At 32.8% G+C, this 27,160-nt stretch overlaps 3 protein-coding genes across 4 annotated transcripts in view; 1 reads left to right on the top strand and 2 right to left on the bottom strand.

Moving 5' to 3' along the window:
• The window catches only part of LOC140447563 (uncharacterized), a 36,098-nt gene extending 27,867 nt beyond the window's left edge, over positions 1-8,231 (bottom strand). Inside the window, exons 1-2 of one of the 2 annotated variants that reach the window (XM_072540277.1) lie at positions 7,850-8,231; positions 2,082-2,461 (exon numbers count right to left, since the gene is read on the bottom strand). In XM_072540277.1, the coding sequence (XP_072396378.1) occupies positions 2,082-2,461; positions 7,850-7,993 (524 nt within the window). In that variant the 5' untranslated portion in view covers positions 7,994-8,231. The remainder of the gene's footprint in view (positions 1-2,081; positions 2,462-7,849) is intronic. The other variant, XM_072540278.1, reaches the window with a different exon arrangement.
• A 374-nt stretch (positions 8,232-8,605) lies between these two features.
• On the top strand, positions 8,606-10,397 carry PDCD-5 (programmed cell death 5). The gene is made up of 3 exons (XM_072540276.1): positions 8,606-8,789; positions 8,845-8,956; positions 10,084-10,397. Exons 1-3 carry the CDS (start codon positions 8,727-8,729, stop codon positions 10,293-10,295), a joined length of 387 nt encoding a protein of 128 aa, XP_072396377.1. The 5' UTR covers positions 8,606-8,726; the 3' UTR covers positions 10,296-10,397.
• The window catches only part of LOC140447561 (protein disulfide-isomerase tmx3a-like), a 46,835-nt gene continuing 30,001 nt past the window's right edge, over positions 10,327-27,160 (bottom strand). Inside the window, exons 4-6 of the mRNA XM_072540275.1 lie at positions 24,426-24,850; positions 21,353-21,575; positions 10,327-10,455 (exon numbers count right to left, since the gene is read on the bottom strand). Of these exons, the coding sequence (XP_072396376.1) occupies positions 10,433-10,455; positions 21,353-21,575; positions 24,426-24,850 (671 nt within the window). The 3' untranslated portion in view covers positions 10,327-10,432. The remainder of the gene's footprint in view (positions 10,456-21,352; positions 21,576-24,425; positions 24,851-27,160) is intronic.

Below are 27,160 nucleotides of genomic sequence, written 5' to 3'. Positions count from 1 at the left end.
ATTTACATTGCTTTTATTGAGGAAGAATTTTAGGAAAATAAAGAACCAACTCCAAGTGTTGTTAATACACTTTATTTTTACATCTACTTAGAAATCATATTAGAAATATTAAAACAAAATATCACTTCTTAGGTGAAAGGAAAAGTTATTGACAAAAAAACGAATTATCGCAGTCGGTATCATTTCCATCTGTCGCTTCGTTATCCTGGGTTTGACGAATTGGTTGATTTCCTGGAAGGTTTCTGAAGTATCCATGATGAATAAGGGGTATGTAAGGTAGCAGAGACAACATTTCCTACTTTTTTTTGAAATTCATTTGTCTTCTGATTGGGTAAAGCTAATCCTGCTGTACATACAGTCAATACGGTTTGCAATTCCAAAGATCTTCCAGGTATACTTGTCTTTTTGAGATGTCCAAGGTTCGGAAACTCGAAGTTTCACTAAAAGATTCATTTATTTTTATTTGGAAAGGTGCTCCTCTTTTAAACCTCAACCACCATATCTGAAACCAATTGATTTGCCTACCTTTAGTGTCCGTTTTCCTGTTTGTGATTGAATCTTCGAGGGATCTTGTGCTCAAAAACTCTTCTCATTGTAGTTTTACAACTTCAAACTGAGGCTTTTTCACTTTTGCAGTTTTAATGATGTTGTACCAGTCATCAGGCACATTGATGGTCCTAAATTTCTTGGCTGCTCTCTCTATTAATCTTCAAGAGATTTTGTGCTCAAAAACTCTTCTCATTGTAGTTTTACAACTTCAAACTGAGGCTTTTTCACTTTTGCAGTTTTAATGATGTTGTACCAGTCATCAGGCACATTGATGGTCCTAAGTTTCTTGGTTGCTCTCTCTATTAATTCGAATTCAGTATTATTGGGAAGGAATGAGTGAATATCAAACACTTTGAGTAGCAATCCTAAACTAAACTATAACAACATTGTATTTACCTGTGTCAAATTCGCCTAGCGATCACTCTTCACTTGATCCAGATGAAATATCTATCACATAATACAACTAGCCAACAAAAATAATGTGTAATTACTACAACTAAAACTAAAGGTTTAAAGCACGTCAACACAGAACTGTACAACACAGTAAACAAACTCTACCTGGACTTTCCAGTAGCATTCTGACAGAAAATAACAATCTGTCAGTGAACACCAGAACTTTCTGCTGCCTAGCGGATATTATCAGAACTAGGACTTGGTTCATTATTACACTGAAAAGTTAGCTATTTGGTGCATGTTACAGCGTTGTTAAATCGTAAATGACAAAAAGTGGACTTGGTTCACTTCTATTCTGAACGGATCATATATAATTTAATGCATTGTACCTGAACGACATTTCAAAGAGTCGACCAATAAAAAAAGTTAACACTTTATCATTTGCATGCATTGTTGTATTGTATGCTATATCCATCCATGGCGATTTTACAAAACAGACTGAACAAATTACCAATTTGACAGATGATGGCTGCTACCAACATTTTTTTTCTCCCGCTGAAATCTAAGCAATTTTGGCCCATTAGCTGGTCTGTAAGCCTATAACCCAGCTTGATTTAAAGCCGACGTACCATTCATTTACTTATTTCTTTGCCCAGAACTGCATAAAGTTGATTTTCGATCTGCATGTATATTAAGCATTGACTTCTTAAGCTAATCAAATAATAAACCTGTTTTCAGCATCATTTTCGAATACTACTATGTTCATTCAATGTTTCAGTTTCTCTAATTCGCTGCTCGACTCTCCGTAAATTTATCCTTTCGTGGCATATTGATAATTTCGTCCGTCTTTTAAAAGAGCTAAGGATTTAGCACAGACTTCATTGTTCAAAACCATTTTGAGAAGAATAATTTTCTTAAATTGTCATTGTGACAATAACTGCAAAACCGGCATATCTATACAATATTTAACCAAGTTACATTCGTAGATTCTAAAATTAAACTTAAATAGAGGCATTCCGTTAAAAAATGTATAACTTTATATCGTTACTATAAATTGGGACACTCTGTATGTCTTAGTAATTTTAGTTTGTAGCCCCGTATTTGTGTATTAATTACTTAATAAAAGAAGGTTAACTTACCCAGCTCTAGAAGTTGGTCTTCCTATATGACAAGGGCTAAACGAAACAAATTCTGAATGAAAGCAAGGCCTACTTAATAAATGTTGCCTTTGCAGCTGATATAAAACTTTCAGTTTTCTTAATTCAATATCTTTATGTTCGTAAATTGCTTTTTTAATAATTTGCTGTGCTAATTTTTCACAAAAGAAATCTAGCATGGAATTTTTAGGTTCATCTTGAAACTCCGGAGGGGGTTCTATGGGAGAAGAAGAATGTTTATTGGTAAAATCTGTCCAGTGCGGTCCTTTTTTCAAAGTGTTAAAGTTTTCACCACACATTATATCTGACATTCCATCTAGAGAGTCATCTTGGGACAAGGACTTCTCTTCACAGTCACTGTCCTGCGAAAATAAAAATGTTAGAATATGTGAATTAATGAAATATTTAACTTAACAAATTAATAAAATGATTATGAAACTATTTCCTTGTAGTACATACACTGATATATTTTTTAGATAGGTTTCCAATGCGGAAATCGAAATATCAAAAACAAAATAAAAAATATAATTATCATTAGGTACATTATCAATTATTTGTGGCTTAATCACATCTAAAAAATATATCAATACATATATTAGGTTAGGTTAGGTGATTATACATCAAATTCATAGCAATAGCCAAAGTCTGGGAAGAAGAACAAATTCCAGGGAAATTGTGCACTGGAATCATATGCCCACTGTACAAAAAGGGAGATTTGTTTTGGAATGTAAAAATTATAGTGATATAACACAATATACAAAATATTCTCCAACACCCTATACAGCCATTTAAGTATGTGTGTGAAAGAATTGCTTGATGAATACCAAAGCGATTTTAGGCCAGGTAGGGTTAATCATGTTTCATCTCTTAGTGGACTTTAAGTCAACATATTATAGCATCGTAAGATGTAAATTATATGAAGCTATGAATGAACTTAAGATTCCCTATAAATTAATAAGAATTGTAAAAACAACTATGAATAAAGTGATTTGCACAGTGCAAATATAAGGCGACCTGTCACAAGCCTTTGAGATGCAGAGTTACACAATAGGGGAAAAATGTTTAATAAGTCCATGTAGATTATGGCTTAGGCTGAGGATTTAAATTTTATCGCACACACTACACTAACAGCCACACAAAATATGGACCTTAAAATAAATGGGGAAAAACCAAAATGTTGGTCTCAATTCCACATAGCAGAGATAGAGCTAGAAACGCCGAACAAAACTTCAGCATATACCACTATAATTTTCAGGTAGTAAATAAATTTACCTATCTGGGTTCCCTCGTAACAAGCGCTTGTGAGACATCCGAAGAAGTAAAATGAAGGATACTGCCAGTGCGCAAATGTTATATTGGGCTAAAGAAGCAGCTAAAAAATAGAAATTTAAGCCAAAAACAACCAACTAACAATACATAGAACGCTCATCCTACCAGTGATGACATATGCGCCAGAAAGATAGACCATCTTCAAAACAGATGCAAATCATCTGCTCGTCTTTCAAAGAATGATAGTAAGCAGAATAATCAACAAAATATGTTAGACTGGTATTTGGAGATGATTTAAATCACGAATGAAAAAATCTAATTTATGAGAACCATTTTATAACCCATTCACAGTGACATCTTTTACATTTCTTTTTTTTTGTTTTCTTTTTGTATAAATAGGTTGCGTTTTCTTTCTGTTAAATAAATATCTACTTCTTCTTCCTCTTTATAAGCAATTCTGCTTGTTCATTAGCGGATTAATACCTCTATGGAAGGTTGTCACTCCATCTTTTGCGCGGTCGTCTGATACTTCTTCTGCCGATTGGTGACATCTCTTGCTATTTAGACGACACAGGTCATTCCATTCTTTTTTTTTTCTACTTTCTTTCAATTAAATTATACAATGTACGTTACATTTTCTTCTAATGTCTTCACTATCTCTAAGATTATTTCCTGTAATTCTTCTCAGTACACTCATCTCTGCTGTTTCCAGCAGCCTTTGCATTGTGGCTGTGTCAGGTCTTGTTTCTGAGGCATATGTCATTATTGGTCTTACACTGGCTTTATAAATTCTTGACTTCATCTCAGTGTTAATGTGTCTGTTTCGCCATATAGTGTTATTACTTTTTGTACTTGATCTCTCACTTCGTTGTCCAAGTCTCCATAGCTAGAAAATGTAATTCCCAGGTATTTTATTTCCATTACTTGTTCCATATTGATGCCACCAATTTCTATTTTACCTCTGGTTGGTTCTTTGCTGACTACTATTGTTTTAGTTTTCTGAGATGAAATTGTCATATTAAATTCTTTTGCTATTATGTTAAATCTGTGGACCAGTCTTTGCAGACTATCTTCATCTTGGGCTATCAATATTGCGTTGTTAAATAAATATCAATAATGATAATATCTGTACACTTATTCAAACTGTTTGCACAGTTGAATCTGAATGAATAAACCCTTGAATTTTTAAAGTGTCAAAGTAATTATATTAGTGTTTGTATTATATATAATTTTCTATATTTTCTTTGCAGTTTGACCCACATAGCCTTCGCTCAGGGTCTGTAATTGTATATTTAGCATTTCTATAAGTGACATTTACACTCTCATTGGATAAATAAATAAATTTCAAACTGTATGGAAAGTATACGGAAATAGTAAGTAGAGATTGTAATATCTTTCATAAAAATAGGTATTCTTAGATGGGCTGGACATGTGTCAATGTCAACAGCAAATGAAAATTACCCTCCCAGACAAACTCTATTAGCAGTACCAGTAGGGAATAGAAGTAGATATAGACCAAGACTAAGATGGAGGGATGGTGTGAACTAGGGTGCAAGGAAGATCAGTCCAGCAAACTAGCAATGGTTGGTGATGAAGAGAAATGACTGGCGAAATAGACTGGGGAAGGTCAAGGTTCAACTCTGGCTGTAGCACCACTGATGATAATGGCATATATTAGGTAGTTACTGACATTGAATGAAATATTAACTTTATTTTACAAAGTATTTATTCAGATTTTATTTTCAAATGAAATATTTTAAATGCAGTTGCTACTTTCTTTCTGTTGTCAAGATTTAACATAGCACAAGAAGATAAGTATAGCTAACTGTATGTGGTCATTGTTAATATTAGTTCTTTGGAAAAGGCAGTTACATTTTCTGGTTTGATTAGAGCTGTTTTTTGTTCTTCAGAGCATGTGGTTTTCTACTTCTTAGTATTAAACATGGCATTTGACCAAATAGGATTGGTGTGTCTTCATACAGCAATCCCTAACGTTTGTTTATGTCTCAAGTAATATTTTGGAGACTGAAGGTTTAATATCTCAAATTTATATTTGATATGTAATTTATATATCTTTGATAGATATAATCATACAAGAGAGAAAACATGTGGTATCAGAGTCAATGAAAAGGAAAATAATAATTATTTCTAAAAGTAGTAGTAATAAATATATGCCAGAGGACTACTTATAGAACTAGATGTACTTTAGAGGAATAAACATATAACAGATCAAGAGATGAAAAGTAGGAAAGAAGAGGCAGAAATGCTTTTCTAAGGATGTTAGATTGTTCTTTATTGCAAATGATCTTAAACTTACACTCAGATACTACATGGTGAAATTTTATGCATAGCATCCTGCTATAAGGCATGAAAGCATGGACATTGAAAATTAGTACAATATGAAGATTAAAGCTTGGAGATGAGGGTATTTGCCCACATTGTAAAGATTCAATGGATGGACCACATTAGAAAAGTCTAAGGGAAATGGTAAAAACAGTAAAAAATCTAAAAACTGCTTATATTGGCTTATGTTCCAAGGGAAGAGAATAAAACTTCCCACAGCTTAAAATGGAAGGAAAGACTAAGGGCAGACAAAGTCCTCATAGACGACAGATATCATAGTTAAAAAACACCAAAGAATGAAATAGTTTAGATTTCCAGTCACTAATAAGACCAAATATATGCAAGAAAAGTTATCACCAACCTTTGTTAGATGATAACACTCAAAGAGTTTAAATAATGTTCCACTCTTACATTACTGATTCTTTTGATATGTATAAAGCTTTCACCAAAAATGTACTGAGTTTGATGAAAGCTATAGTATATGGAATGATGTTCAAGTTTTTCTAGAGAGTTTCTGAACCTTTACATTGTATTTCCATGTCTGTTATATCCATATTATATTTTATCAGAGCACATTTTTCCACTCCTACCAAATACAATGTCCTCACACTCCATGATCCAAATATTAAACCCAAATATTCGTTTTCCAAGTTGATGTCATAGGTTCTTCTGGTTTTTGTTTAAATCATGATATCCTTCATTCTTTTTTTCACCTGCACCAAGAACTAATATCTTTGTTAATTCCCTAATTATAAAGATGTGAAATTTATTAAATGTTATAGGGACAATAGCTTTCTGTAATGTACTGCAATTCTGTATAATATAAGTTTTTATTTTTAGTTTTAACTGTTGAAAATCATTTGTTTCGTTATACATATTAAAAAATATCTGGTTTGTTCAGTTATTATTTATGGTTATTTCCATATTTCTTGTGAATCTATGTATAAACCTGTTAAAAATAAAGGCAATATTTAGTTATTTATACAAGTAATTGATTGATATTATTATTTAGTTGAAAATACATAAATTATTATTTAACACACAAGCTTTTGATCATGCAAAATGAGTGCAGGTATAAAAATGAAAGTAAAGAATAGGCAGACATCAAAATTGGAAGACCCTAAATATTTAAAAGAATACTCAGTAATTAAAAAAATATGTTCCAAGACCTCTAGATAAAGTAAAATATGTAGAAACAAACATATCCTAGTAGATGTCACAACTATTTTAGAAGCAATATCCCACACATACTCTTCATTAGCTAATTACATCATTACTATTGCCATTAAGTATTTGACTCAAGACCTTTTGTTGAACACAATATTGTTAAATTAAATTTTCAAATCAGAGCTAAATTTACGAAAAATACAGAGCAATCATTTATAAGAAGTTTTTATAAAAGAAAATAAAACATAGAATAAAACCTTCTACCTAATACACTTCTTAAGAAACATATTGTTTAAGTATTACTAAAGATACATATAGTTCGATTATTTTAAGACAAATATTGCAAGACATTTTATAAGTAGAATGTAACTTCTATAAAATTTGATAAAATACAGATTGTAGATTAGGTGGCTAGATATATATTTCTCATTTTTAGATAATGCTATGTAATAAGGTTCATATCAAAATATATCTTTCTTATAAATCCAAAATAAATAGGAATTATGGTATAGTAATCCATATATGTGCAAGGATCATCCAAAATACTTCCTAACACTACCCAAATAAAAAAAAACGAAAGCAAGCTCAACTGGTTTGAAACTTTCATCCCAAAGTAGTAGCATCATGTATGTTTATACTAATCATTATTATACAGATGACTACTGTTCTTTCCTCTGTTGTAGATATTTTAAATGCCGAAATAAGTATATACTTTAATTAATAAAATCAAAAATCAGCGCGAATATGAGATTTTTGGAAAATATATATTTAATACCTAGCTGTATTTATAATAATTCTAAATCTAGATATGATAGCAGATTTGGTTGATTCAGTAATCATCAGATTGATTATTTGCTAAAATTTTATCTAATCAAACTTAATCTTTCTTTACAAAACAGATGTAGAAAACGGTTCAAGAGTAACCAAAGTCATACAAGTACATAAAATTAATGTTTGGGACCTTTAGGTACCTCAAAATGAAAAAGTTTCCTTCCACTGCGACTTTCTCCACTGACACTACCGCTAGAAGCAGATTCGTTAGTTAATAGCAGGCCACTATCGTCACTTAAAATGAATGCCTCTGACCAAGTTGAACTCGATGGAGGTGATTCCATGACTCAGTAATGTTTATTTACCTCATTTGCAAAATTAACTTGTGTCCATTGTCACCTCTATTTTTACGCTTCCACAAGCACGCATTCAATTGTTTCAATATGATATCAAATTGTCAAAACATACAAGGTGTATAAACCAGATTATAGATTTTTCAATACATATGAATAAAAGAAACTGCAAATTAATTGCTAAATTGCCAAACTTTTTTAATAAATGTCAAACGATTATGATTATTTAAATGTCATATTTTAGATGTCACTACCTCACAGATTTATGGCAGAGAACAACCCAACACAGGCTTGTGTTCGGCTTTTCTATGTTTATGGCAAGTGGCAAGATCACAGACACAGACTCAAAGCTGCTCTATTTTTGGAGAATACAGAATAACACTATATATTTATCTTTGTTTACACTCAGTGGTTAAATAAAGATAGTGAGGAATGTAATTAAAATATAGAGATTATAATATAATCTTATGTATATCAACTAATAGAAAAAATTGAAAAACATTTCTTTTTATTATGTTGTATTATACAAAAAAATTCTTCAAGAGTGTGTTTTGAGACTTTTTTGATACTTTTTAAGACGAATTCCTAACCTTATTTTATGTCAAGGTCAAGCAAGATGTCAAAGTCAGATATCAAACTACTTTAAGATTTAAGAATTGGAATCTTTTAATTTTTTGTGCGTTCGGTTTTTTCGTATATTTAAATTTAATTCTTTTAATATAAAATGGATGATCCAGATTTGGAAACAATAAGAAAACAAAGATTAGCTCAATTACAATCACAATATGTAAATTTCAATACAGGTAAATGCTAAATTTAAATTTATACTTAAATATTTGTAGGGAGAAGGTGATCCAAATAATCAGAAAGCCAAGGAAGAACAAATTAGAGCTCAAGAAGACATGAAAAATGGAATATTAGCTCAAATTTTGGATCAATCTGCGCGAGCTAGATGTAAGTATATTAGGGTTCATTATATATTTTACTATTTTAACTCTGGATCACTAACCCCTATTTGTAGTAACTTTGTCACTAACCAATTGTAAGTTTAATAACAAATTAAATCATCTATTTCTTAAGTCAACTTCACTTCAAAAAACAATTTTATTTAGAATTATTTCTAGAGATGGGCCAGGTGTAGAGATCTTACCAGAACACCAAATGCATAGTCTAGGAGTCATAATTTTTATTATCATGTCCTAGGATTAATGTGGTCATATCAGTTACACCTAAGGACAAATATGTTCAAAATCAATTTGATCTATGCCTTTTTCTTATGTACTTTAAATATAGGGAGGAATAAATAAATGTATATTATTTAAAATGATGCTTTTAACTTTTCATTATTTGATAATATATGTGGAACTTTTCCATTACACTTTGCTAATTGACCCGTGTGTAATGAATAATTTATGTATAGGGTTTCAGCTAACTATTCATTTATAGCACTATCATCTTTCTAAGGGACTCATTAATATTCAGCTTGAGGTGTTTTATTCACTAAACAAGGAATCTATCTGTTTGATGTAATTTCACACCTCAAACAATAGCACCCTACTGAGGTAAATATTAATGAGTCTCTTAGAAAGATGAATTACAAATGCATAATTATTCAATACTTGGGGCACATTGTGAGAGGTGAAAAGTACGAACTTTTAAGAAATATCATGCAGGGCAAAAGAAGTGTGGGAAGAAGAAAAATATCGTGGCTTCGTAATCTACGTGAATGGTTCGGGTGTAGTTCGATTGAACTTTTTAGGCACTCTGCTAACAAAGTCGCCGTGGCCATGATGATTTCCAATCTCCGCTAGGAGTGGCACGAGAAGAAGAAGAAGAATTTTTCAGCGCCTGTTATAATTACATACACTTGCTAAAATGATCTTTAATTGATTAATATATAGGAATAAGTTAAGATATCCAGTTTATTATGAACACAGGCTACTACACTTCACAATAGAGGAGCTATATATCAACATAAAAACCTGATTATTGTTGTGATCACAGAGAGGTGGTCTGTGAATTTAGATAAACCTGATATTTTCTAGACATTTGCTGATGCAGTTCATTTGCTTTTTTTTTAGTGAATACTCTAATGTTAGGAAAACCAGAAAAAGGTAAAATGGTGGAAAATATGTTGGTGCAGATGGCAAGAAGTGGTCAGATTTGTACTAAAATCTCAGAAAAGGATCTAATTGGATTACTGGAAAATGTCAATAATCAAACAAAAAGTACTACATCAGTCAAATTTGACAGGAGAAGAGCTGCCTTAGACTCAGATGACGATGATTTTTAATTCACTTTAACTTATAATAAGTAAAGAACACTTTGTTACTGAGTTAATTTTTAATATTTTGTACATTTTAAACATTTACATTTAATAAATTAACAAATTTAATTAAGTACTTTTAATATAATAAATGACTAGAATTCTTATTCTTTTTTCATATGTAGATCTGAAACAGAAAAAAAAGGTTAATTTTTTCTTACGTGATTCATTGGTGTATATATTAGAAGAATTGGATTAGAGTAAAGGAAAATTTAGTTTTTTCAGTTAACTGGGGGAGGAATAGAAGTGGTGTCTATTGAAAAAACAAATAATACCATTATGTAAAGGTTTTAAGGATATGGATATGGGGTCATGAGAATGTTTTGTATAAACTATGACTTACAAATTATATAGTAGTATATATATAGACATATACACTGGCATATTTTAATTTAAGTCTCAGATCCATTTTGAATGGTATGATACTGGTTTAAAGTGTTTATTTTTATGGTCCCTGCCAGGATTAGTGTCTGGCCATAGGGATGACACCACCTATCATGCTGGGATAGAGGGAGAGGTAGAAATTTATTGTTTTTAAAATGAGTTTACATTTATAAAACACAACATGGTATAGTACAAATAAGGTACAAGATACATTAAAATACTAATTATAAAATTTCCATAATTAAAATATATATATATATATATATATATATATATATATATATATATATATATATATATATATATATATCAATTAGCGCAACTGTCCTCAAAAAATTCCTCTATACTGTAGTAAAATTTAAATAATAAAAACTTCTTGATTGCTCTTCGGAATACAAAAATATTTCTTGAGGATCTTATACCGAATGGTAGGTGATTAAACACTTTCTTAACAATGTAAATAAATCATTTTTTATTTGCATAAATATCTGAGCGCTCTCTTTTGTATCATAAAATTTCTACTGAAATGATGAAGAGAACAGCTACCCCAAAATGCAATACCATATCTCAAATTAGATTCAATCAGGGCCACATAAACACTTTTTGCAATCTTGAAATCTAAATAGTGAGCAACTGATTTGACCGCAAAGCAACCCAATGATATCTTTTTGCTTAAACATACAGTGTGTTGCTCAAATTTAAGTTTATTATCAATATAGAGACCTAAAACTTTGTTTACAGTGTCAGAACAAATGACTTCATTGCCCAGAGTAATGTTGTTTAGATCATTCTTAAAAGAAATTAATTTGGTTTTTGAAAAATTAAATGTCAAATGATTAGCTTTGCACCACTCTAAGATTTTTAGCATATCACTACTAATAATCTTGTTCAGTACCTTAGAGTCCTTGTTTTGCCATAAAATTGTGGTGTCATCTGTAAACCAGCCATTAATGTCGAGGTTAGTTATGTCGTTAAAATATATCAAGAAAAAAATAGGACCCAAGACAGAGCCTTGAGGTACTCCACAATTAGTAAAGATATTACTAGAGTAGCGCTCATTAATTGATACAGACAGGCATCTGTCTTCCAAGTATGAACTGAACCACTTTAGAGCAGTGCCTCTAAAATCACATCTTTTCAGTGTATTAAGAAGAATTTGGTGATTGACACAGTCAAAGGCTTTAGATAGATCACAGAAAACTGCGGCAGCAACAAATTTAAGTCCAAATATAGTTTTTCCATGAATTCGAAGATGGCATCATATGTACTTTTTAATGACTGGAAACTGAATTGGAAGGAAGAAAGTAAATTGTGTTTTTGTAAGAAAGTCATCATTCGGATTTTTACCAATTTTTCTACAACCTTTGAAAGCGACGGTAACAAAGAGATAGGACGATAATTAACAGGTAAATCGTGGTCACCACCTTTATACAGAGGAATAACCTTAGCACATTTTAAACAATCGCTAAAGTGACTCTTTGAAAAAGATGTGTTAATTGCCATCGCTAAAATTCTCAGAACATTATCAGGAAGAAGGGATAAAACTTTAGATGGGATATCATCCCAGCCTGCAGCCATAGGATTTTTAATGCCTTGTATACTATTTTTTATTTCAGTCGAGTTAGTGGGAAGAAAATAAAAGGAATTTGTAATGTTCACTCCATTTAAAAAATGCATTAGATCAGAATAAGAATTAATTTTTCCAGCGAGTTCTGGATCTACCGAGCAGTAATATTTATTCAGCTCACTAGGGTCTACGACTATATCAGTACTTTGGGGAACTTTAACTCTAAGATTATTAACTATACGCCAAGATTCCTTTTGTTAGAGTTAAAGATTAAGATTAAAGTTAAAGATAAAATCTTCACTATAAATCAGGTTCTTAAAATTTTCTATAACAAACTTTTTTAAGGTGTAATTACTGCTCTTAGATTTATTAATCTGAAGTTACTAATACTTTGAAGATACTTTACTATGTATTTTGTGCAATAGTATCAGTTAGTGATTTTTTGCATAAACAACAATAATGAGTTTTAGTAATAATTATTTATTACGTATAATATAATTATTACATATTATTATATTTATTACATAATACATCGTAATAAGTTATAATAAAAAAGAATATTAAAAAAGTTCCTCTTCTTCGTCATCCTCACCGGCTATTTCGGTTATTTTGTATCTGGTATATTATTGGCTGTTGGTAGAGATGCATACCATCCATGCAGTTCCTCTGGTATGATTTCTTTTTTACATAACTTCATTAAATATACTTTTTTTTTGTTACTAATAGGCAGTAGTTGATTATAAGCTCTTTTTATTTCATTCGCACAATTTTTTTATTATGTCTGTATTTGATTTTTCATATCGTAAAGATTTGATTTCAAGCCATCTGACTGTGTTACCATTCTCATCTTTCAGACAATTTTTAATTGTGTGTTTTGAGAGATCTTTAAGATCCAACATATCGGGAAAATGCAGCTGTTTGACATGGTAGGGATTAGCGGAGCTTCTGTTTTAACATAATTAACAGACACATGCCTTTTTTCCCTTTCAATTTCACCATGCATGCTGTCAACTTCCATGAAAGAATGTCCGGATTCTAGGTATTTCTGCTCTATGATTTCATTTTCATTTCAATTTCATTTTTTGATGATTTCAATAGGAGTAGTTTGGGTTAAATAGAGCAGAAGCGCAGAGATGTGCTGATTGCGATTTTGACCCCCACAAGTGTCTGAAAACAATAAAATATCTCTAATATCCTTTGAAAATCCATTAATCCACTGCATTAAAGCTCTACCAATTTCATTGCTGCCTCTTCTACCGTTCACCTCAGACCACAGCATGCAATATGCTTCATTTGAAAACCGTGACTTGTAAACAGTGAAATTATAAAGGCAAAGTTTACGACAGTAATATAACAGAGAAGACTCTTCACCAGACGGTATTTGAAGAACACTCTGTAAGTCTAGCGTTGCAGACATAACGTTCTTTAGCAATTGTGGCCTGCCTTTTTTTTCTAAGTGGGCGTTGTATTTTTGTTTTAATTCAGGTGTTACAGAATCCATTCGTTTTGCATCCCAAAATTTATTACAAAGGGCGCATTGATCCTTTTTTGTCACGAAAAATGATAAATTGTAATACTCGCAATAAATTTTTCTGTACTTTTAATGACTCACCGGAACTCGATTATTCTCGTTACAATGGACGATATACAAGGAAAACATTTTCCTAATAGACAATTTTTCATCTAAGTAACATCTGTGAGTATTTTTCCTACAATAATGAGACTCTATTGTAGGAAACATCTGGATGTGTTGTTTCACAAAAGCCACATCTTCTGGTTTAATTTTATTATGAGGAGATTTTTTGCTTCGTCTATCTTCTGCCGTAAAAACACCATCGTTAGAATCCTTAAAGGCTTTATTAATAGGACCGTTACTAATATTAAGAGTTTTTTGAAAGAAATTCTGGCAGACTCGATATTTCTTGTCATTGCTTATAAGAAAGTATGCTCTGCTGCACTTTCTCTTTTTATTAATTGAAACATTTGCCAAAGGTCTCGCCAGTTCTTTTGTTTGAACCATTTTTAAAATGAAATCTTTTTGTCTTTTATAATTAGAAAGAGACCAGTACTTTTTACAAATGCTGATCCTATCCACTTCCGAAAAATTTTGACCACATTTAAATTTACAAGATTGACAGTTTGCTGGTCATGGAATCTTTGCTGGCTTTATACCTTTTTTGTTTTATAGGGCAAACAGTTAAACTTATTTTTCTTCCCAATATTTTTTGACCATTTAGAGGGATCAGATTTTCTACATCGATAAGAAACTTTCTTTAGAGGTGTATTCTCATCATTATTCCAAACAGAATTATTTATGTCGCTTGTTTCTTTTATATATTATATAGTTAATTCTTCATACTGTATAGACTCATTACTACTTTCTGAGATATCAGTTTGAACCCAGTCCTTATCTTTAACGGAGTCGTCTTCTGATTCATTCTACAAATAAGTATTTATTACTTATTGTTTTTGAAACTAAATTAACAGCAGAAATCATATTTCAAATAATAGATTTCACCTGTCAGTGAAAACATTAATAACCCAGTAAATGAACATGAAATACGGCGATACCGTGTAATAATAAGCTATATTTTTGCTAAGAATATTTTTTTCGATAATATGCTTACTTTTTGATTTACTTGCAAAAAACCGGCTGAAAACGAGTTTTTTTTTGTTGAAAAATAAACATTTTCATTCACAAATAACTCGAAAAATGATTGACAGTTAAAAAACTCTATAGAGCAAAGTTACTTAGAATTAGTCAATTTATCCACGACTATTTTAAACGTATATTTTTCACCCCCGAGAAGGGGTGACTTTCACCCTCCAAGTAAAAGCAACCAACGGCACACGTCCAATAATGAAATAGAGCGTAAGAGAAAACATAATCCATATTATTTTAGCGAAATACTACGTGTTCACTCACTAACTGCATATCAATAACTGAAAAATAGAAGTGTAAAATCAAATACTACTCTACAATTTGTTCGTATGTAAAAAGTTACTAAGTCACTTAGGTATTTTTGGCTGCTTAATATTTTCTGTATTAACGGGTTGGTGATTTTTTAACACACAAAAATAGCCATTTAGAACCACATTTACCAAGTAGTGACTTTTATAATAGAAAGATATGATGAATTTCATGTGATCGGCGAAGTTAATGAGTTTTTTCACAAAATGTCAGTTAGTGACTTTTCGCCGGGATATGATGATATGTAGATGCAAAAATACACAAAATTTTCTGAGCACAGTCAATTAAGTTAGGAAATTTGTCATTTTCAACTGCTTCCCAAAACTTATAGTGAGCTTTTTCCTTCTTTTTTTCTTCAAAAATACTTTTGAGCTCTGTATCATTCTGAAGATCAATTAACTCATTTTTCATATCCCTAGCTTCGTATCCAAAAATAGAAAGATGAGCTACATTTGCTGTTGTTACTGCCCATAGATTTTCCACCAAGCGAAATGGTTCTTGGAACTTCCTGAAGGCACTAAACCTCATAGACATTTCATCCTTTAGGTCTGCTAACAGCTTCAGTAGGTCAGAAATCTCTTGACTTTCATCTTGATTTTCATCAAACAGTGCTTTAACGGAAGGAAAGCTGGAATAACCTTCATTTGACAATTCTTCAATATACATATTCAGCTTCTGCTCCAGTGAAAACACAATACTCATCATTTTCGTTACAATGTTATTGTAGTCTCCCTGCAATTTGGTCAATGTTACATTCATAATGCTCATTGTATCAGTGAGAAACGCTACTTTAAGCCCTCAACTAAAATTATGAATATCAGGAAACTTTATTCTTTGTAGCCAAAAACAGAGTAATCTCATGTCGAATGCTGAAGAAACGTTCCAAACCTTACTCAGCTATCTCACTTTTGTGTGGTAAAAAATGTCCCCATATTGCGACATAAGTTCTTTCAAAAATTCTTCAAACTCTGTGTGGTTTAGTTCATTTGATCTTACGACATTCACAATCTTTACAAGTGTTTTCATAACACAGCTGAAATTTTCACCAAATTTAGCAGCTAAGCTTTCTTGATGAATGATACAATGGAAACTCAATAAATTATCATTTCCCAAGTGTTTTTTCAACAGCTGAACAAATCCTATATTTCGCCCCAACATTGATGGGCAACCATCAGTACACACAGAAAAAACCTTTTTCAAATCAATACTATGCTCGTTAAAAAAAATTACTATTGTGTTCAAATAATCAATACCTCGAGTTTGTCAAGTCATAGGAATCATGCCCAAAAAATCTTTTTTAAGAACACAATCATTCGATACATACTTTACGAATAATAGCAGTTGAGAAATTGCCGTTGTCAGTGGACGAGTCGAGCGCAAGACTAAAATATTTACTTTTCTGTAGTAAATAAATTTGCATAAAATAAAAATACGATGACTAACTGGAAGGTCATTAAGATTAGAGAAACATAATATTATGTCATGTTTATTGGAAATACTCGACATCATTAGCACGTGCAAATCCTACCCTGTCGCCAATTTCCTATGAAATTAAAATGGTAAATGTTTTTAGGGTCCATCTATTTTTTCGGGCATGCGTATTTACGAGGTCCACAAGGTTTCGAAACATCTTTACTGGCCGGCCAGTGCCACTGTGGTGGGGGTAAAGATGACTAATGCGAAATGCGGTACAATGCATGGCGCCGCTCTACACTACTGTAATCTGTTTAAATACATAAATAGAAACAATTATATTATAACTCGCAAATTTTGTTTTACGGCCTAGCAGTCTGAGGGCCGCATGCGGCCCACGGGCCGCGTAGTGAGTATGGCTGCTATATATGGACCTATATTTATAGAAATATATCAAAAATTCATCATTGCTTATATGTTTTTTAATGTAATTTAATGATCTGTTTTTGCAGGAAATTCTAATTCCTTTAGTGACCCAAGTTTTCTTACTTTTCGATTTAAGAATTCTTTTTTGAAATGCTAAATTGAAAATCTTCATGAGAGTGTGATGAAATTGATGAAGCAAATCAGGAGAGCAAAAAATATTCCAATCTTCCTGATTACATAATTTGATAAACCTGTCAAAATTACTTTTGCTGAAAATCCTACCCCATCTGGCTGTATAAGGTGGATTCTTCACAATAAGGGGAAATCCACATAGAATGAGATCATGATCTGATGAAAAATAGGAAATCACTCTGCACACAGCCATATCTGGATGTAGATTAGTACAAATATAATCCAATATGCTGTTATCTCTGGTTGGATCGGTAACCAGCATTCTCATATTAAAACTATTAAGTAAATTTGTAATGGTAATAACATGCCTGTGTGATGAATCCAGATAAGCAATATTAAAGTCACCTGTCAAGATAATAAAAGCATTTTGTGGAATTTTTTCTAGCAAGTATTCCAATCTTTGAAAGAATAACTGAATAATAGACTTAGGGGGTCTGTACACAACAATGAGAAAAGTATTAAGTTATTTAAGATTATTTGGTTTTTTAAATGTTAAAATTAACAAAACATATATAGGTAATCCATATGCTGATCCCAGTTCCAACTTTCTAGTAAAGTCAGCAATCATTTTTTTGCTGTTTGTTAAATTTTGACTGACTGAAAGTGATTTGAAATTACTATATATCCAATCACATGATCTCATAGCCAACATTAATTGTATAAACAAAAGTATAAATATTTATTTTTGAACTTTTAGTATTTTATAGATTAGTATTTACAAATAAAGAGCTCAGGGCTAAAATGATGAGAGTCCAAAAAAACAAGTTTTGAGAAATTGAGTTTTTAAGTTTTAAAACTAGATATAAAAATAATCACAGAAAACGCACTTCAGTTTGGTTACTAATTCATGCAGTAACTTACAGAGAACGTACAGGTTATGTCTTTTGGTTATCAATTTACAAATTACTATAAATATAAATTTATTTATCTTTTGATGTCATCAAATCTCATGCTAAATGGATGAGGGTCCACTAACATGTCTTAAAATAAAACTAAAAATACAGATAAGGTAATCTATAGTAAATTCTAACATGAAAGACAACACGATAGGTATACGTATAAATTCATCACCATTACAAATAAGTAAATCAGAGATGGAAGAAATAACCAAATCCCTGAAAAATGGAAATTCCCCTGGTCCTGGTGACACCCCTGCAGAATTAGTGAAAGCCGGCACAGATAAACTCCAGGAACAGTTAAGAAAACTCTTTCAAGACTGCTTGAATGGGGCCGAATTACCAAAAGAATGGAAATTATCTATCATGTCAACTATCCACAAAAAGGGCAGCAAGGATCAGTGTGAAAATTACAGAGGAATTGGGTTAAACAGCACAATAAGTAGGATGTATGGGAAACTTATTAAGAACAAAATAGAAAATGAACTTTGATCAGATAAAAGGCATATATCGAGCACAGTTTAATTAAATCTTGCCCAAGTACTTTCGATCCCTAGATCATCTTCAGGGGCATTTCGTCAATATTTCGATTGACGAAATGCCCCTGAAGATGATCTAGGGATCGAAAGTACTTGGGCAAGATTTAATTAAACTGTGCTCGATATATGCCTTTTATCTGATCAAAGTTCATTTATTCGAGCATTCAACCTTATATTTATTTAAAAATAGAAAATGACTATAGAAATTACGAAGCAGAGGAGCAAGCTGGTTTTAGAGCTGGGCGATCCACAGTAGACCACTTGTACTCTATTACGCAAGTTATTGAGAAAAAAACAGCCGTCAATAAAGAAGTTCACCTGGTGTACGTAGACTTACAAAAAGCATATGACAGTGTACCCCTCAGTAAACTATGGTCAACCCTACAGCAAACCAACATTAAGCATGGTCTTATCAACGCAGTCCAAAGTCTGTATAATGGAACGACTGCAAAAATTAAAACTGGATCAAGGATATCTGAGGGATTTAAGGTCACGAAAGGACTAAAGCAGGGTTGCTGTATTTCGCCTACCCTTTTCAAAATTTATCTGGAACAAGCACTCAAGCTGTGGAAAAGAAAATGTAATGGCATGGGAATCAATGACGAGACTACACTGTACACCTTATGTTTCGCTGGTGACCAAATACTGATTGCTCAGGATCATGAGGACTTGAGTTACATGACTAGGAAGCTAATAGAAGAATATAACAAATGGGGTCTTGAAGTCAACATTAAGAAAACTGAAACCATGTGTATTGGAGTGACAAAGCAGTCCATTATATTAGACGATGGGGTAGAAATTAGACACTGTGATGAATACAAGTACCTGGGTATGAAGATAACTCAAGATGGAACACTCGATGCTGCTATAAAAGACAGAAACATTCATGGTTCAGAGACATAAGAAACTGGTGCGGCATACCTGATATCAGTACCATAATAAGAACAGCGGAAGAAGGATCTCTGTACATTCGACAGCCAGCATGAACGTCTACACGCTGAATAGCGTACGACATCCAAAGAAGACTGTATCTTTTGGGAAGTCTATCTCTGAGAAACTCTCAAGCTAGCATCAACGAAATCGTTCGTTGTAAGATGCACTTCTGACTTCCAGAATTCGTTGTAGCTTATACATCGAGATTTCGTTGCCTATATGTTACGTTTGCGACTGCGCCAAATATTATCAAAGGCAATACAGCAATGGACGGAGGCATCTTTCACTAACTGAGGTTGGTTCATGAGTATCTGTACTATTTGTAACCTTCGTTTGACTCCTGGATTCTGTAAGTTGGAATTGTAATTGGAATTTTTGGAGCACCTGAGAAGACAGATGGTCTCGGAAGTACTCGACCCATAAAGAAAACACAAAAAATTTGGAAAAAATGTATTTATTCTTCAAAATAATCTCCTTTCAGCTCTATACACTTTTCCCGGCGATATTCCATACGTTCGATACCCTTTTTATAATAAGAACTGTCTTGCTCCGCAAAATAGCCATTAACTGCTTTTTTTTTTAAGTTTGCTAACAGAAATATAACCTGAGGGGGTTAAATCTGGTGAATAGAATGCTTGAGGTACCAATTCAAACTTTAATTCATGAATTTTGTTATTGAAATTACGGATCTATGAACTCGTGCATTGTCTTAATGAAATGTAAAGTGATTACATTTTGGCTTGATTTTTTCGGCCAAACGTTGCATTAAGTCGCATACTACTCGCCGTTGATAGTTTTCCTTTTTCCAATATAGTCAATAAAAATAATCCCATGCGCATCCCAAAAAACCGATACCATGACTTTGCGGTAGATGACACGGTCTTCGACTTCTTTGGAACCGATTCTCCCTTTTGAGTCCATTGTTTTGATTGTGTTCTTTTGTCTTGGATGTGGAGTGATGAACCCATGTTTCATCCATGGTTATGAAACGGCGCAAAAATTCTGCTTTGTTGTTGTGAAACTTTGCTAAATACTCAATTAAAACATCTTCACGACGCTATTTTTGCTCGAATGTGAGCAAACGCGATCTTGCACACAGCTATCTCATGTTCAAATTATCAGTTAATACACGATAAACCACATTTTTGAAATGCCTATTAAGTCTTTTAGCTCAGCACTTTCAGTCGATGATCATCTGGTACCACTTTGTGGATTTTCTTTGCCGTTTCTTTCCAATCAAAGTATTATATCACATAACGATGACCATTCTTCTCCATTTTCACAAATTCACTAAAAACGTTCACTACTGATCGCTGCCAAACAAATACTAAACAACATGGCGCCTTCAAACTTGAAACATATGCTTTATATAGATTGTGTACTTTCTAATACAGTGATTTTTTCAAACAACTACCGCCATCTCTAGGTCAGACTGGGTACTTTTGGGATTACCCAGATTAAATTTTATCGGATGTTTTTGAATTTTGAAAGCGCCTTTGAACACAATGCATTGATAACATAAGTTTTCCAATGAAAATGCAAATTACACAGGTGATGTGAGACCAGCATTAATTCATAATACTGGATTTTAAAAAAAAGTATGCGAAAATGTTTACGAAGCTTAATGACATTGATATGATCTAATAAAGAAACATTTAAAATATGTATTACGGGAGCTGGCTCATGATATATAATTTACTTACCGTCTTCTTCATCTTCATTATCATATTCCTCCTCTTCTTCTTCTTCGGCCCCTATGACATCAGCAAAGCATAAAGTATAGAAAATGAAACTCAAAAACATGAGAGGAATAATAAAGATTAGCGAGGTCATTATTGGGTTGCTTTGCCACATATCTTTAATGATAGTTTTGGTTTCAAAAAATCCTCGGTACAAACGTACGAAGAAACTGTTTCCTCCATACGTCTAAAATAAAATGCATGTTAAAAATACAATAATAATAGTAAATTAGAATTAAATTTAAATAAAATTGTAATATCCAACATGACGTTTCTACGAGTAGGCATGTAAGACTCAGAATACAGCCACGTACTCAGCTTTAGGAGGCAAATGTTCATAAGTCCTTTAGAAAATGCGTCAATTCCTGACTCATTTCTAATCTCATTCGACAATACATCATATCGACTATACATTTCCATAGATGGTTTAAACTGCTCCAGATGCAAGATTGTCGGACATCACGATTCTGACTGTCCTTCTTTATCATCATCAAGCAACTCAATTAATCAAATGGAAACTGACCACCACGTGAATATACATAACTCTACCGATGAAAAATATAATCAGCTACAAGATCAACCACGAAACCAATACCAAGAAGATACCGAAACATTAACGGAACCAGAACCCAATACCATACAAAATCACGCATCAGCTACAAAGGACCAAACCACTTCCTCACAAACAAACAATGAATTACAAATCTTGAACCAACCAAAAATATTCCAAGATAATTCCTTAGTAATTGAAAGCGACAGAAAAACCACTGAAATTACTCCTGCAACTAAAAGACAAATATCCTCTCCTGAAATTCTTGAAAATGACCTACCTCCTCCCGATACTCAAAAACCTAAGAAAAAGCCTAAAACCCAAGAAGATATTCCAATTATTCTAAATCAAATTAAAGAAAAAATTGAAAATAGAAACCCTTCCTTTACACTTACTTTTCATGAATAATGTGATTTTCTGGCAAATTCCCTTCACTCAAAACATCCTGAACGCATTGTTAAAAATTATTCAAACGAAAGCCAAGAAATAAAAGAAATTTTAAACTTTATATATTCTCAAATACAAAATAAAACTTTAAAAAACAATATCACCAGATTGAAGAAGAAACTGCTTCTCAACAGTCCTTCTTCTACTGACGAAACTGACTAAGAATCAAGTTCTCAACAATAAATAGTTAACACATAAACATTTAATGGCCAGCACATTCATATTACAGTGGAACCCCAACGGTTATTTTACACATATAGAATCCATTAAGCTTCGTATACACGAATATCTTCTTCTAATGCCTTGGACTGATCACAAAGTAAATATCAAAGCCCACGTTTACAGAGCGTGGCAAACTACTTGGAATCACACTGCTAACAAACTCAAAGAATGTCTAAGTCAAGTAGGAACCAAACTCATCTTACCAAATAATAGAAAAGACCAAGTCATCATCAACCGACTCCGAATAGGACATACTTTCCTTACACACAAGCATATCTTCAACCAGGAGGCTACTCCGATGTGTACCAAGTGCAACACTCAGTTGTCAGTGAAACATATAATTGTTGAGTGTCCAGTGTACCAGAACGAAAGAATCGCGTGTGCCCTTAGTGATAATTTAAAAAGTATACTAACGTCAAATTTAGTCATTATTAAGTTATCTTAAAATTACTAAACTATATACCAGATTGTAAAAACTATTTTTTTATGTAACAATATGTATCTTACTGTTTGTTTATGTCCCCACGCTAATAACCCTTAGTGGTTGATGCGGGTATATTTGTTAAAAAAAAATTAATATTAAATTTAAATAGAATCTTATCTATGTACCAGATATACTCGATATCGATTTACACTGCATCTTAAAGTATTGTTTACATCGAAAATTGAATTTTTTTGGGAATAATCTACTTTCACCTATTCAGCACGAACTGAGATACTAGAATATCTACTGATATACTAGAGATACTAGAGTATCTCAGTTCCAGCACTAATCTTGTTACTACGAAATCTTGTGCCTTACGAAATTGCGCCCACTAATGACTAGTCAGTCGTTCAGATATTCCTGGCAGCTCTTCCACAGTTGTCAGGCTACAAGACGCCATACCGAAGTGCAAGCCTTCACCGCCGCAGTTTTCTGGTTTCGACACCGAGATTCCAGAAGAACTCCTACGGAAAGCTGTGGATCATCGACCCGAAGAAGGCATCCACGAAAGGTGGTGTTACGAATACATCGTGGGCAACGCCCTGCATGGGGATGCACTTCAATGGACAGTGAGTAAAAGTACAGCCGGGATAGGCTACTAGATCTTCTTCAGCAGACTTACTGTTGATTTTAGTCATTATAGCCGTTCGGCTAAAATAATGAAGCTGCTTCCCTACCAATAATAGACAGTCTACGTCTTCATATTCCAGAAAATAGCTTTCTTCAAGCGTCTGCAACCTAAAATCACTGAGGAGTAGCGCTGTGATTTGGTGAACAAACTGCTGTGACCAAACTGGCTAAGTTCCCACGCTCCAATCCACCACAAACGGAAGATGAACTCTAGCCTGTCTGTGAAGACCTGGATCACTACCACCGTGAGTTGCAGTACTAGTAATACTGCATGATCTTACAGTCAGCAAGGTCTTGGTTAAAAGCCGCAACATTAGTCTACGATGTCTAAGACGTTAACTTCAGTATTACAAAATACTTGCAAATATTATAAAGAACTAACAACGGGCGACGAGGCGGAGTTCGTCGACCACCTGCCTGAGACCCTCGATGTGTCAGCGATATGTGGATCCAGTGCCGAATTCCGTCTATATCGTGCAGCTGAAGCACTTATAGGCCACATATTTATAAGTATGCATTATTTTAAAATATGTAGGTAAACCATTGTATTAAACATAATTTTTATAATTATTGAAACTTGTAACTAATGTAGCTAATACAACAAGAATCAAAATGTAATCCGAATGTTATAAACCGACACCTAGTAGTAGTATTAGCAGAAACTGTTGTGACATTAATTGTGTAAAATAAAAATCAAAACTTACCGGTAAGGATAGCATGTTAACGTCATCTAAGAATGTTTCAATATCTGCCTCAGTCATCTTTGAACAATCACTTTCAGGTATGTTGTATTCATGAGTAGTTGAATTTAAAACAATCAAATAAGGTAACGGTACAACCTTAAGTGCTATACTGTTCGCCAATTCAGGATTTCCTGTCCACCCAAATACAAAATTTTTGTTATATTTTTCTTTTTTGGATATTGCAAATTTCTCTACCATATTTCTGTAGTTGAGCATATCAGGATTTTCCCGTAATTTTTTCTCATTAACGACAACTAATACTATGAACCGATTTAATTGTATAAGATCATTGATATTTCCATGAGTTACTTTTTGAAAAGTTCCAAATCGTTCTTTGTTAACCCACTGACTTAATGAATCGTTTAATCTGTTGCTCAGGTTGTCAACTAAAATGAAACACAAACTGTTAGAAGGTTATTAAAATAAATACTTTTTTAAAGGCTCGCAGATATACATCTAAAGTAACATAGGCTCTCCATGTGCTGCAGACTTTTTGGTGAAACCTAAAATCGTCGTCGCGGATGAATGTGAAAAATTCCAACCCACAAAAATTACAAAAATAATTTAGAACTATTTTTTTGACCTGATTTTTTTATTGAAAAAATTGCGAAAAATTTTGTTCCGTACTCATGACAAATCACCATATTTTGCCAAATATACGGTTGGTTATGTGCCACTTTTCAATGTGGTGAAACGAAATTTGTAACATTAATATTCAACTTTATTAAATATAACATACATAAAATGAACTAAATTTTAAATTATTGAATGAATTATTCAAAATAGTTCACTCATCAGTTATTATGTCGCCATCTTGTTGGAAAAACAAATCATCTGTTATCATTTTCGATTATATATGTCAAAATGGAATCAACTATGTCCTGTAATAACTTTAGATATGCTTCTTCGTTCAAATTTTGTTTCAAAAAGTATGACCCAAGAAAACTCTAGGATTTTCATCAGCCCAATAACGGCAATTGTGACGATGTAAAACGCCTTAAAAAAAAAAAGAATATTCATTCGAAAAATGAGTATTAAATAAAACTGATACCGTTTCAATAGATTGTAACGCAACAAACGATGGACAGTGTATGAGGTACAGAAAATGAACGAGGACGCGTTACTCGAGTCGGAAGAGTGGTCCTGACGACAGTCTTTATCATCATCAGCAGTTTTGAGTCCACTGCTGAACATAGGCCCCCGTAAATATTTATAGTTCTGCTAGATGCGCTTGACGTCGTCCGACCACCTTGTTGGAGGACGTCTTCGATTACGATAAGCATCGTGTCTAGGTTTCCATTCTAAAATTTTCTTGGTGCAATCTTCCATCTCTGACTATGGCAACATGTCCTGCCCAGTTCCATTTCAGCGTTGTAATTCTTTTAATGGCTTCCGTAACACCAGTTTTTCTCCGAACTATTTGATTTGAAACTCTGTCTCTGATCGATATATTCAACATTGCTCTGTGTACCACTTGCATCTTATTGATTACTTTTCTGATAAGAGTCAATATTTCTGCCCATACGTTAGAACTGGGAGTATACATTGACTAATGACCTTCCTTTTTAAGCACATGGGAATATCTGATCTAAAGATTTTCCTCAGTTTTCCGTAAGCTGCCCATGTTAGTCCTATTCTCCTGTTTAACTTTGTACCAGAGCTCTGAAGGTCTTGAAGAAGTTGCAGGCATAATCTACCCGGTCTGCAATAAGGACTATGTCTTCTGAAAACTTCTTGTTCAAAAACTTCCCATTTATGTTGACTTCAATATTTTCCCAATTATTGTTTCTGAAAGAAGAGTTGTGTACCTATGATCAATATTGGATTCTGTAAGAGCTCTTAACATAGAGCTATGAGAGTCTACAAATATTAATGGATTGTTACATTCTATATGTAGCTTAGGCGTACCAAAAGAAAGATTAGAAAGATCTTCTACAATAATAAGAGGTCCTTACCAACTAAAACTAGAACAGTTTCCAACAAAAATAACAGGCAAAGAGAAAACGTTGTCGGTCTTTTTTACCCACTTACCCTACAGTATTCCAACTGCTTTAGCCCAACAAAAAATGCAGCTTTCTGTTTTGCGTGCAGATGTTTAGGCATGAACGACAGTACTAAGTCTGGATAGATAAACTGCGTTTATTTTTAGTTTATTGTCATCATGGAATAAAATAAATTATTATTGAATGAATTAAAATTCGAAGCAATACTAAATTTCGCTAAAGAAGCTAAAATCGATATTTAACCTTATATGCACCTAATATGTGTAAATATATAAATAAAAATAAATCCTTTGGCTAATAGACTATTTCTAAGGCTATCCCTTTCCTCTACACATACAATGCAAGTTGCCATGGATTAAGGACAGAAACTTCGAAGAGTTATACCGTGAATAAGATCGTAGATCATGAATGTGTTGCTTGTGTGAGTCCATTTCAAAAGGTAAAAGAAATAATAAATTAGACTTAAAATCAATTTAATTTAACTATCCAGACGACCGGTTTCGCTTTCTACAATATGCAAAGCATCTTCAGGTCTCGATACAAAGTTAAATAAATGATGCCGGTACTCTATTAATTGATGGTTGAAAGATTATAGGTTGAAAGATGGTATTAGGTCTAATAAATAACATAAAAAACTCATTGTCTCCAAGTAAGAGATGTAGTGCTTTCAAATCCTCCCCCTTTTTAAATTTC

This window comes from Diabrotica undecimpunctata, chromosome 8 (genome assembly GCF_040954645.1).
Source record: "Diabrotica undecimpunctata isolate CICGRU chromosome 8, icDiaUnde3, whole genome shotgun sequence".
Classification (NCBI taxonomy): domain Eukaryota; kingdom Metazoa; phylum Arthropoda; class Insecta; order Coleoptera; family Chrysomelidae; genus Diabrotica; species Diabrotica undecimpunctata.
The sequence above is the reverse complement of the archived record's forward strand: the minus strand, read 5'-3'. Positions and strand labels throughout refer to the sequence as shown.

Excerpts from the sequence above, each read along its gene's own strand:
- PDCD-5 (XM_072540276.1), top strand. The coding sequence starts at position 8,727 with ATGGATGATCCAGATTTGGAAACAATAAGAAAACAAAGATTAGCTCAA. Across the intron at positions 8,790-8,844 it reads CTCAATTACAATCACAATAT|GGAGAAGGTGATCCAAATAA; the intron begins GTAAATTTCAAT and ends AAATATTTGTAG. Across the intron at positions 8,957-10,083 it reads TCAATCTGCGCGAGCTAGAT|TGAATACTCTAATGTTAGGA; the intron begins GTAAGTATATTA and ends CTTTTTTTTTAG.